Genomic DNA, 13697 nt, shown 5'->3' with positions numbered 1-13697 from the left:
CAATGTAAAGACAGAGGTAACTTATACAAACATATATACATCGGTAAATGTAAAGATGACGAGAAAAGTTAAGTTGTAAAATTCTAATATAAGGGGAAAGGCACATGTATAGGCATACGTGCCAGTAAATATAAGAGTGATGGATAATATGGAAGAAATTATAATGAAGAAACTCATATACCCTCGAAATTTAGTAAGATGATTAGAGAAATGAAGAGCTCTAGAGATATATCAGAAGGATTATCAAAATAGAACAGCAGTAGCAGAGCAATTATAAACGGAGGAAAGACGTAATAAATACAGTAAGTAAAGTATAAGATGATACTTCATTGTTATTAAACAGATAAAAGTGAACTGTATCTAAGAAGTCGTGATGTTACAAGAACGAGAAATGATGCTAGTACATAAAAATGAAGTTGTTTAAAAGATAACTAGAATCTGGACATAAATGCTGAAGAAACATAAGGTATATAGGACAACAAAACTGAATTATTCCCTAATTATGGGAAACACAAAGTCAAGTACAATCTAAAATGTTAAGAATAAGCGGAAAACACTTCAAGAAGAAGATGAAAAACAGAATAAGGACAAACTAAGAAACAATCATAACCAGTATTGAGCCGATACCTTGAAGGGTGAGAATAAAATAGTGGAACTATTCGGAAGCAAGAAGTAGAAGTGTAAGATGAAAAAGAAAGTTGTTTATACAGTAAGAAGGAATGACGATAAAGAAAGCAAATAAGTTATTAAGGATTTACTGAATCAGTTAAAGATGAAATTAAGCAAAGCTTAGTCAGTAAAAAGAATCCTTAAGAAAGTTAAAATGTTAAGAAACATATGAGGTCAACGAGAATAAGGAATTGTGATGTAAACAAGAGACAGTTTTGACTGATAAGTCAATAGGAGACTTGAGACGATCTTGAAGGATCAAATCAAGATAGGATAAGAAAATGAGAATACGAATAGTAACGGTCGAAAAAGACAGCTGTACAAGCTACACGATTGAAAGTAATGTAAAGCAAAACATTTAAGGTAATGGAAAAGGATGAGGGACTACGATCAACAGAACGACGTGAAGTTCACGATAGCTTAAAGGAGCAAAGGAAAGATTAAAGTGAAGATAGTAGAAGATGTATCAGATTCAGCTTGCTAAGACACAACGATTAAGATAGATGAAATGTAGTCTGAAAGGAATTAATTGAAAAAGGAACTAGGTGGTGAATGGTTGAAAAGAGAAATAGGAATTAAAGATTTTCGCCTAGAGAAAAGCGTGGCAACAAGGGATGCCAGCAAGATTAAAACCGTAGATTCATTGTTATAAGATGAATTCTCATGGAAGGTATGAATAAGATGAATACGATAGTAAGGATATGAATAACACATCGATAACTATTCGAGGATAAACGAGATAGATAACAATATGAGTATTATCAAGTAGAGTAAACTAATAAAATGTTAAGTGAGAATCAATTAACGTTAATGATGGTCGGAAGGAAGATCACAACCAGTTGTATATGACGAAAAAATTACAATATCAACGATACGTCTAAAGCGACACTATTTTAGAAAGGCAACGGACAAGACGAGAGTAACAATGAGAAGATTGTCAGTAATACTATGACAAGAAAAATATAAAGATAATTTTATGATTCCAACAAGTTTTATGAAAATTTGAGGACAAATTTTTATAAGGGGGAAGAATGTAATACCCCAAAATATTTAATTAGCTAATTGGACCACGTGTCCAGTCTGGATTCGCCAGAATGGCGAAATCAGAAAGATTTCCGATAAGACTAAGATAAATAAGTTTTAGTAGGTCGGTTTTAGAAAAGATTATTGCGGAGAAATTAATATCATATTTCAATTCTAAAGTTAGAATTGGAATTAAAAGGAAAAAATGGCAAGAAAAACCCAAAATAGAGTACAAGGACCAAAGTGGTAATTTAGCCACTTTGTGTCGAAAATGGAAATTTGAAGATTTTGACGGAAAATATTAATATCGAGCTTTGTATTATTTATCGGATATAAATAATACGTAACAGTAATAATTTAAGAGTTTATCGATTTAGTTATGGACTAAATCGAATAGAAGAAAAGTTTAAAGGATAAATGATAGTAAACAAAAAGAACAAGGATCAAAGTGACACTTTATCCGAATTATATAAGAAATGAAAGATTGAATTGGATACAGAAGGAAGGATCGAGAGAAATGAGAAAACCTTCGACGATACCGTCATTTCGCCGTTCGACGTCCGATTCAAGCGATTTTTGTGGCGATTTCTTCAGAATCGAATCCTCTATCGATCCTAAGCCTCGTTTTAAGGTAAACATCTCGAGAATTTGTGATAAATTCGAATATATAGAGCTGTTTTCGTGAAATTGTGTTTAGGATTGAATTTGACGTTTTTTGAAGTTATTATAGCGTTTTAATGAAAACCGGGATGCGGGTTTTGTATAGTTGAATGTATAGCACGTCGGGATGGTTAAAAAGCCCCGGAAAACGACTTTCCGGGGGCTATCACGAGTGTGCGTTCGCACACATTGAGCGTGCGTTCGCACAGTCCTTGAATTTTAGGGTGTGCGTTCGCACACTCATTGTGTGCGTTCGCACACTACCTAAAACTTGGCAGATTCAAAATCCCAACGGTCAGTTTATAGATTTGCCTCTTAGGAACGCCTCTATCAAATTTCATCTCGATCCAACGGTTCAATTGGGAGAGATTGTCGTTTTACTAAACAGTGTCAGTGTGCAGGCAGCACCTGCGCATTGTCCTGAAAACTCCTTGAAACTTCATCGAAATGAAACTAAACCCTAAAACCTAAAAGTATTATACGTATAGGAATACGAGATTAACGTCTAATCATTAAACGTTAATTATTTATCAGACGTGTCAGAGCAGAGAGGTCAGTAGACGTGGGATAGCGAGGGCATATCATTTCATCGACCACATTATTGATTGGATTGCGGTCACTGTGAGTTGTATTTACTTTCGTGTATTATATATTAAAGATATTTTATATAGATAGATATATACTGTTTATACGCATCGCATGTTATATAATTTGATTGAAATGTTATATGTTTCTATTAAGTTTATATACGAGAACTAGTATGCGATCCGAAGAAACTAGCTACCTATTGGGTGTCAATAGGCTGTGAGATCACCAGTATCGAGTCGGTCTAGTGTGTTTGCATTTGAGAAACGAGTTGATATGTATAACACGATATGAATATGAAATTTGAGATTTGAGGTATAGTTTGATACGAGTGAGCACTCGGCTACGGTGTAGTCTGGAGTCCCCGTATCTAGTGGGTTGGGCCCACCAGTGGCTTGGACCCACCAGTGAGTTGGACTCACAACTTGAGATTTACGATTGGGTTGAACGATATATGATTATTCAAGAGATGAGTCGCATGCTAGGATATTAGTTTCGTATGGATCGAATACATGTTTATATTTTTTATATTATTGTTTTCTTGAAATGCGATGCTATGTTTTTATATTAATATCGTTAGTAAATGTCAACTCACTCAGTATTTTCCCAAATACTGACCCCTCACCTTTAATGTTTCCAGGTGCTTAGTGTGTGGAGTTAGTTAGAGGCCAATTTTTGAAGTCTTGAAGTCAGCTGTATATGTATAGTTTCTGACTTCTGTGAATGCTGCAGTAGTAGTCCCGCGTTGACAGAGTCGTAGCCTAGACAGCAGTGTATTTTGATTGTACATATCCTTGCTGCCTTGTTTATATGCTTTTGTAGGCCACGTGTTTTATATGTTATCCACGGCCCCAGATGCCGGTGGTATGATTTGGATACACTAACTTTTGTATATATTGCCGCGAAGGCAGTTCGTACAAGGTACGGTAACTAGAGCCCGCGAGGTTAACAGAGCAGTTAGTGTAAATGTTGACGTATATATGATTTGTATATTCGGTTCTGTTGTGTTGTATTATTTGTTTATTATTTGCGAAAAATTAATAGTGATTTGAGGCTTGCTACGGGTTCCGGAGCTACCACTCCCGTTTCCTAGCGCCGGTTGCGGCTCAATATTTTGGGTCGTGACAGCTGAACTGGCTAAATTGAAGGCATCGTACACTGTCAAGAAACCAGCGAAGCGTGTTTCATTTGAAACAAGCAAAGAAGATAGCCGTGTCGAAGAAGTTGTTGTTCCGGAGAAAAATGTAACAAAGAAGTCTACGAGTGGTGCAAAAAGAAAAGTGTCATTTGAATCGATTAATGACGACAGCGTGACTGATAAAACTGTTGAGGTATTAATCTATGTTTATTTTTTTATTGTTGCTGTTTGTTTTTGGTTGAATATAATTTTGCCTTATCGTGTTTTTGTAATTGTGTATGATTTTTTTTTTAGAAATCACCGATAAAAAAGAAAATTATTAAGAGTGCCGCTGGTACGAAAACAAAAGCTTCTGTTGAAACTTCTGAACATGAAGAAGTTCTGGAGGAAAAATCGATGAAGGTATTGTTCATTTAATTGTATTTTGTATAGTTATTTATAAAAACTTGTAGTGATTGTTTTTTGTTCATTTGTTTTACGTTTTTTTTAATATTTGCATTTTACTGGTGACATGCTGTTGATATAATGTTGACATATTGTTGATATATATAGGCATATAAGACTAGGGCAACTTCTGGTTCTGGAAAGAAAAAAGCTTCTACTGAAACCTTTGAATCTGAAAAGGTGGTGGATGATGTTTCCATCAAGGTATTGCATTTTTTGTGTTTTTTTATATGTTATTTTAACTTCACTTATTTAACTTATAATTTTAAATTTTATTTTTAATATATGTTTTGACCTGGTGTTTTTATTATGTTGACCTGTGTTAATTTGATTTGAAACTTAAACTCATTAACTTTATTCCATTGCTGTTTTTATGCTGATTTTCTATTGACATGTTGTTGGATTTATGTTGATATGTTATTGATGTGTTGTTGATATTTGTGTTGATGTTGTAGTGACTTGAACAGGCACCTAAGACTAGGTCAACCTCTGGTTCTTCAAAGAAAAATCTTATACTGCAACCACTGAATCTGAAAAGATTTTGGATGATGGTTCCATCAAGGTATTGCATTTTTGTGTTTTTTGAAATGTTATTTTAACTTGGGTTAATTGCAAATGCATAGACGAACTTTACCCTAATTTGCAAGTACAACATAAACTTTAAAACTTGGCAATGTCAGTAACCAACTTTCATTTTTTGGCAAATTGGTACACCGACCAATCACGCAACGACACATGGAGGTATATTACAATGTCCACGTTAGTGTTTTTCGTGTTTGGTGTATCGATTTGTCAAAAGTGTAAAGTTGATTACTAACATTGCCAAGTTCCAAAGTTTATGTTGTAATTGCAAATTAGGGTAAAGTTCGTGTATGAATTTGCAATTAACTCTTTTAACTTCATTTTTCTAAGTTATAATTTTTAATTTTATTTTAAGTATATGTTTAGACTTGCTTTTTATATTATGCTAACTTGTGTTTATTTTGTTTGAAACTTGTATAAATTAAGTTTATGTCATTACTGTTTTTTTGATGACCTTGTGTTGACATGGTGTTGATATCATGTTTATGTGCTGTTGACATCCATGTTAATGTAGTCTATTTTTAAATTTTTAGGCTGTTACTATTATGTTTACTGATTGAATTTATGTTTTAACAAATTTTGTCTAATTTCATTTTTATTTTTTGCAATAGATTTGGTCTCCTTGTTGGAAAGTTGGAGACATTCCTACCACAAGGGTTGACCATTGTCTGGAGCATAATGTTGCTGATCAGTTGAGAAGCCATTTGTCGGAAGGACAGCTGGAATTGTTCAAGCAAACATGTTTTGGATTTGTTCTGGACATGCCCCCATGTTTGTTTCAAGGGCAGGTTATACAATCGCTGTTAGCGAGGCAGCTTATTCATCCAAAACAGAATGAGATGTGGTTTGGTGTTGGTGAGTATAAAGTCAGATTCAGCATTGAAGAGTTTGCAGTTTTAACCGGATTGAATTGTACCGGTGAAATTCAAAAGGTTGGTTTTGAAGATTCAGGCAATTCTTTTGTTGATAAGTACTTTTTTGGTAAATCGAAGATTAATAGGCAGTATGTGATAGAGTGTCTACTGTCGAAGCGATGGGAGTGTGATGAAGATGCTGTCAAAATAGCTTTTCTGTATGTATTAGAGATTTATTTTTTGTCTGCTTTTGATTCTAATCTTGTTGAGGGTCATCATTTGGACGTAATAGCTTTCGAGGACTATAACTGTTACTCGTGGGGTAAAGAATTTTTTTTTATACCCTTAAGTGTTTGAAGAGCAAGGACCTTTTGAAGAAGACCAAAAAAGAAGGGTATTGCAGATTGCTTGGTTTCCCTATTATTTTGCAGTATTTATTTTACGAGTGTTTCCCGGCTGTTGACGGTAATATATGCATGCTTGTGGGTAACAAAGTGTCAAGATGCTTGAATTGGACTTCAAGCAAAACTCCTATCGTGATCGATTTGGAAAGCGATTTTTCTAATCTTGGATCAAATATATTTTTTGTTTACAGTATTTGTATTTTAATTGTTTTTTGTTTTTTTTTATATTTGTTGATTTTCTTTTATGTTCTTAAATGTAGCTTAAGTTTGAAAGAATTTTCCCTTCTGCGGATGAGAAAAGGGTTTTAATGCTGAATGACTTTTTTGGCTCTGTAAAGAAGAAGGGCAGTATCCGGAAAGCTCATACCGCTGACGATGACGATTTGGCTGTTGTTAATGATGCGAATGACCCTTTTTGTGGCTTCTGCATCAACACAAAATCGACAGCATATCAACAGTATGTCAAAGAGGGTTGGGAATCTTGAAAAGCAGTTGAAAAGTGTTATTCTTCAGCAGTCTGAGATCAAGAAGGATCTTAAATCCTATCATGATGATATTGATAAGGGTATGATTGAAATACAAGCTGTTTTGAAGGATTTGGTCACCAAAATGGACTGTTATATTGAAAAGTCAGAAATTATTAAGGTGCAGTTTTTAACTTTCTTTATTTTGTTTATATACATTCCTTTATTTTTGAAATTGTTGTGTTGATATATGTTTTGAGTGTTTAGCGTGTTGACGATAAGGAAGATCAAGGTGATCGTGGTCATAAAAGTGATTCTTGGTCGGAAAGCTGTGAGGATAATCAGAATAAAGATAATGAGCTTAATAAGGCTGAAGTTCTTTCTGCTGTGGATAATGCTAATGAGAAAGAAGAATATAAATATGTGGAAGGTGGTGAAAGAGAGGTTGAACAAGCTACGGACGATGTTTCCGAGGTTGATGTTGATAAAAATTTGGACATGAATGAGGTATTTGTGATTTTTCATTGAATTTAAAGTGTATTATATTATTGTTCTTAACTGTTTTTACTTGTCTAAAAAATTGAAGGGACAAGACGATTTTTTAACTGATTCTCAGTTAACTCAATTGGACGAACAAGTTGCGTCTATTTGTAGGAGCCGTGAGCTTGCTTCTTCGAGTCAAGGACTTGGTCAATCTGGTAAATATTTATGTATTTTGTGTTGTTGATGAATTGAAATACTTTATATGATTGTTAAATTGTCATTTTTATTAATTTGTTGCTGTTGATATCATCCTGCATCAACATGAAATCAACATGAATTCAACATGAAATCAATATGATATCAACATGAAATCAATATGATATCAACATGAAATCAACATGATATCATAGTTTGTGTTTGTTGATGTTGATTTTGTTTCTTTATTTATTGTAGACTGGATTGCATTGCCTTATAATGAAGCTCCTTGTCCCTTGCTTGATCTTGAGTACACTGAACTTGATGCATTTAGAGACATGGAAACTTTTAAATGGATTGAGCAAGGATGGAATAGGAAAACTTGGTAATATAACTATATTATTGTTGTTTCGTATTTTATAGATTTGTATCAAAAATTGTTGACTGGTTTTATTTTTTGTATGTTTTATAGTTCGCTTATTGGGAAATATGATGTAATTAGTCCTCCTTTTGATATTGGCGCTGATTTAATTACGAAGAAGATTTTTTTCACACTTTGAATTTCTGTGGTGGAGAATTATCTACTTCTGTAAGTATTTTTTAATTGTTTTAATTTTATGTTGACATTTATTTTGGTTTACTATTTTTTATACTTTTTTTTGTATGTTACAGCATATCGATGTTATCTTTTACTACTTGAGGAAGAAGATTAAATTGCTGTTTGACAACAAAATGAAGTTTTCTACTACGGATTCCATTTTCAGTCAGATTTTAGTCGCAGAATATTTTTCGTACGTTGCGTCTGGTTGTGCTGAATTTAAAGTTACGCCTGGAAACTCCATTCTTGAATACTATATGGGAGGAGGCTGTTGATATGGTAAGCGTTGGTTGGATGTGAATGAGCTTTTATGTCCCGTAATCATCCTAGACCCGAATCATTGGTTTCTCGTGCGGCTTAATTTCGAAGAATGCAACGTGTATGTCTACAATTCCTACAAGACTAAAAAGATTGAAGAAAATATTGCAAAAATGATAGGAGCTTTTACGCACTATCTGTTAGTGATATGCACTAAGTCAATCATGTTTGACCATGTTTTGACTTTATTATTTTGTTACTTATTGATTGGCAGTTTTTATTATTTTATATTAATAATTAAAATACATGAATGGTTAATTCTTCCTTAGGTCATCAAGTATGTGAATTGATAGTAGAACCCTTAGGTTTTATAAAAGAATTATATACCATCTATCCCTAGTCTTAATAGAACATTGAGACTAGTATGATGTTGACTGATGATTATGTTTTACTAATCATGTATATGAGATATTAAGTCAAATTATAGGTGCTATTTGAGAAATAAGGCACTGGATGACCCACTGTGAGAATACTACATAGATCACTGTCATAAGTAATTCTCATTACAGTTCTATTAGTATAATCCTTTGACCTTGAAATCATCATGGATTTCTACATAGCTATTTCATATTTTGATACAGTCTTACATTATCTTTAACAGGAAAATGGAATAGATTGTCATTGTATATGAAAGTAACTATGTGAGAAATGTGAGTGACTGAGAAGGAATTTGTCCCTTATTTATTTGAGTAAGATATCTATGAGCCCCTTAAAGAAGATAGACTGAAGGAAATGCATGGCCATGCTAAATGAATTGATAAAGAGTTATCATTTTCAGTCTACTTAGAGTCAAGAAACTAATGATTGAATATTATAAGGATGACATGACTATGCCTTATATTCAATCTGGATATCGAGAGACAAAGGGATTAAAATATTATTGTAAATGGTTAAATCGGATTGTCGATATTCGTATAACTTGGGTAGTCATAATGTTTTGCTAGAGGCCACTTATGACTTGTAGGCTGAAATAGGGATTTCGGGCCTACTGCCAACATTATATGAACCTACAGGGTCGCACACTAAGAACAGGCCCAAAACAGTTATGGGTTGTACAAGCCCAATGTGATTAAGTGATTAATTATTATATATATATATATATATATATATTAATAAATATATATTAATTCAAAATTTAAGGATAAGTGTTTTTCTTAATTTATTATTTTTGAAAATAATAAATATAATAATTAATATATATGGATGATTATCAAAAAGGAGTTTTTGATAAACATAAACTTGTAAGAATTGCAATGAGATTGAAATTCGAATTTGTCTCAAACCCTAGTGTTGTTGTATGACTATAAATACACATTGAGGAATAGTTTTGAGAATCACAAAATTCATTATTCACTAAATCACTAAAATTCGAAATTGCTTGTGAAGCAATAGTGCTAGCACACAACCACTAGTTTTGGCTAAGGTCTGTTCGTGTGGATACTCGTAGAGGACGCATTCTTTTGGAGGCGTTTCTGATCCGAGGCCAGGTATCACCAAAGTGAACCACCTCCTTCCTTCCTACATTGCTGTTGAATTCGACATACAAGTAAGTATTAATTCTGTTGTTAATCTATTTATTCGAATTACATGGATCTTGGTTTGGGTTTTAGATAAAATTTTGAAATTCCGCTGCGTTAAGAACCTAGAAAATCCAACACTATCTTCCTGTTTTTTTTGAAACAAATGGACTTCTATTCGTCTAGGAATGAAGTTGTATCATTTGCCTTATCTTCTAGTTTCGAAAGCAGATATTCGCCTTTCTCTTATGAAAATGTTGCTGAAGTGCCCGTTCAAGTTAAGAGGTAACTGTTTCTATTTTGTTTTCCTCTATGTTTTCATTTGATTTTAATACCTTTTTCTGATTTGTTAAATTTTCTTTTAAACATTGCGTGATTGTGGGGCTTTTACTTGTTTGTTTGCGGAGTATCTAATTCATGGCAAGCCTATTACTTCGTCATTTTTGGGAGATGAAATGGAAAGGTACCGAAATCGACTTTGTCAAGGCTTGATTTCTTATGCGAAGTGGAAGATAGAAACTGATTATAAAAGTGACGTTGAAGGAACCGTCCAGCTTCGAAGAGATATGAGGAGGAATAATGTTTCTAATTAGGTGTTATTATTTTGGGAACTCTTGTTTTGGTTTTATGTTCAATTATTTGTTTGTTTTTAAATATGTTTGGTATCTGAATTATCCTTGTTGTTTTTTCATATTGTTTTGAACAGTTTACTGATAATTTCTTTTATTTGATTCAGTAACTTTGAATTTTGTTTTAATTTTAGTGTTCTTTAAAATAATCACTATCATATCAACATGATGTTAACATGAAATCAACATGTTGGCAACAATGACATCAACATTGAATGCTTACTTATTCAAAAAATTCGTAAAATAAAACATTAGTTTATAGAAGTGAAATTAACAGAATGTCATCAGGCTATCAACACAGCATTTTAACACTAATTTTACTTTTTCTAAAAAAACTTAAATATCAACTTTCCATCAACACCATATCAACATGTTGGCAACATGATGTCAACAATGAATGCTTACTTATTCAAAAAATTCGTAAAATATAATATTAGTTTATAGAAGTCAAATCAACAGAATGTCATCAGGCTATCAACACAGCATTTTAACACTAATTTCACTTTTTCTAAAAAAGCTTGAGTATCAACTTTCCATCAACACCATATCAACATGTTAGCAACATGATGTCAACAATGAAAGCTTACTTATTCAAAAAATTCGTAAAATGAAATATTAGTTTATAGAAGTCAAATCAGCAGAATGTCATCAGGCTATCAACATAGCATTTTAACACTAATTTTACTTTTTCTTAAAAAGCTTTAAAATCAACTTTCCATCAACACCATATCAACACAACATCAACATGATATCAATATAAAATTGATTTTTTCAGTCAAATTTCTAATTAAAAAAAAAGAAATATGAAATTCAATCACAGCAATTTAATTTGAAAGAAATTAATATGTCTGTAATTATAGTCATCCTCTGTATGTTTTTTCATTGTGACTCATCTTCTTGCAAACCGTGCATTTATTCTTTGACCTTTTTACATGTCCTGTCAATATGCGTTTCTTCTTCGGTCTCCCAGATTTTGTTCTTGATTCTGGAGGCATCACGATTATATCTTTTACTTCTTGAGGTGTATTCCATGTTGACTTATTCGTCACTGGATACACAGTGTGTTTGTACGTGTTGACGTACGTCTCCTTCATGTAGTACTTTGAACAATTGAACAAAAGATCTTTGTTGTATTTCCTAATTACAGCAACTGCGTGCGGGCACATTATTTTATCTGTTTGAAATTTTCTGCAGCAGTATGTCTGTGTGTCCAAATTGACCGAGAAGGGAGTTTTGGTTTTAGTGACAGTATATATATTGTCATTTGCAGGGCATACCTGACAAAAAAGAATTGAGTTAGAAAACCAATTTTTTGTCATCCACATCAACAGAAAATCAACAGGAAAACAACATGTCAACATCTCAGTAGTTTTGCAAATGAGTTTACCGTTAGATTCATAGATCGAATGTAGCTTTCATTCAATATATCCTCAGCCACTTTTGTCATATCTGTTTTTAATGATCTTGCACAATTTCTATTTGCATGAGTCCACTTTTGCACAAGCGAACGTAGAAATTCGAGCTTCGTCGTTATGGGCAGTTCTCTTGCAGCTATGTTTGTTGCATTTAAAAATTCTGCAATGTTTGAAGTCATTGTTGAATACCTATTGCTGGTGCAATGGACTATCCTCCACATTTCAAAACCAACTTCGCTGAGGTACTCCCTTATCTCGGGGTCAAATTTGTCAAGTTCCGCCATGTGTTTTTAAAACTGCTCAAGCGTGTAAGCTTTGGCTGCCCCATCACCTTCGCTCTTCTATATCTTGCCTTGACATTGTTGAAAATATGGTACGTACAAATCCCATGATGTGCTTCTGGGAATACCTTTTCAATTGCTTTGTTAATACTGTCACGTCGATCCGAGATAATGCACATTCCTTCCCTCATGCCGAATGTTTCTCTAAGTTTGTTAAAAAACCACTCCCACGAAGCATCATTTTCAGAATCTACAACACAAAATGCAAGAGGAAAAATTTTATTTGTTGCATCTTGAGTCGCTGCCGTTAGAAGAGTTCCTCCATAAGCTGCTTTGAGGAACGTACCGTCCACTACAATTATCAGCTTCCAAAAACCCCATCCTCTAATTGATGCATTCAACGATATGACAACATAAAGAAATCTGTCTTCTCTTCTTTCCAATTCAGTAGCAGACCCGTGATTTGTTGTTTTCAGCGCGTGTAAATAAGAAGGCAGTAATTGGTATGAATCAGTCGGATGTCCTCTCGTGAGCTCTAATCCCCTCTCTTTTGATCTCCATGCTGTTTGGTAGCTTAGTTCGACTCCATATTCTTTCTTCATATATCTAATAATATCGGCAGGCGTGTAAACAGTCTTGAAGTTTGAGTACTTATCCTTTATGAAGTTTCCAACCAAATCATACGTTGCCTGCCTTTTATCGGCCATCCTTTCCCCAACTTTGCAAGTGTGTACATTGTTAAATTTTCGCATAATGAATACACTTGATTTTTTATTTCTCGACGCTCTCAATATCCATTCACAGTCAGGCTCATTGTATATTGCTATGTACTCAATTTTGCACGACTTGCAAGATCTGAACTAAAAATGATTGTTGATCGCGTAAATGCTTAATATAGTCTTTAGTGTGCTCTTGTCTTTGTATTTTTGACCTTCTTCAATTTATGTCACCTTTATTTCATTAATGATCGTACTTTCTACGTAAGGACTCTGCACTTCTTGATCCTCATCTAACAGATTTCCCATGTCCATTGCATACTAAAATATATTTGAAACTGAATTGGAATTATCAACATTTGTTGAATACTCTTGGAGTTCACAAACTATTGTATTTCTGTTGACATTTTGGTGTGTTGATCTCGATGATGATACATACAATGATAAATCTCTGATTTTTTGTTCAATTTCAATGCAGAGTGGGAAGTGTGTTGGATCTGATGATTTTCCTTTCATCATAAAGTAGAAATTTAAAGCGTCATCATCTTGTATTATTATTGGTGGATAGTCTGCTTTAACCTGGATAAGAGTAAAAATAAACAAGAGTTTATGCAAAAAATCAACAACATATCAACAACACATCAACAAGATGTCAACATAAAGAAGAAAATAAATGTAATCTTTGTAAAATCTATTAAAACAACAAGATATCAACAACTCAT

General features: G+C 33.4%; 1 protein-coding gene across 1 annotated transcript; it reads right to left on the bottom strand.

Annotated features, from left to right (window-relative positions):
- Positions 1-11423: 11423 nt before the first annotated feature.
- Positions 11424-12157, bottom strand: LOC126681867 (uncharacterized). Its single transcript, XM_050377420.1, has 2 exons — positions 11951-12157; positions 11424-11840 (listed from the first exon to the last, which is right to left on the bottom strand). Exons 1-2 carry the CDS (start codon positions 12155-12157, stop codon positions 11424-11426), a joined length of 624 nt encoding a protein of 207 aa, XP_050233377.1.
- Between the last annotated feature and the right edge of the window lie 1540 nt (positions 12158-13697).

The sequence above is a fragment of the Mercurialis annua genome, linkage group LG5 (genome assembly GCF_937616625.2).
Source record: "Mercurialis annua linkage group LG5, ddMerAnnu1.2, whole genome shotgun sequence".
NCBI classification, from domain to species: Eukaryota; Viridiplantae; Streptophyta; class Magnoliopsida; order Malpighiales; family Euphorbiaceae; genus Mercurialis; species Mercurialis annua.
Note: the sequence above shows the minus strand (reverse complement) of the source record. Positions and strands in the feature narration are given on the sequence as shown.

Coding starts and splice junctions, on each gene's coding strand:
- LOC126681867 (XM_050377420.1), bottom strand. CDS start 12,157: ATGACTTCAAACATTGCAGAATTTTTAAATGCAACAAACATAGCTGCA. Junction 11,841..11,950: donor TTCGATCTATGAATCTAACG/GTAAACTCATTT, acceptor CTTTTTTGTCAG/GTATGCCCTGCAAATGACAA.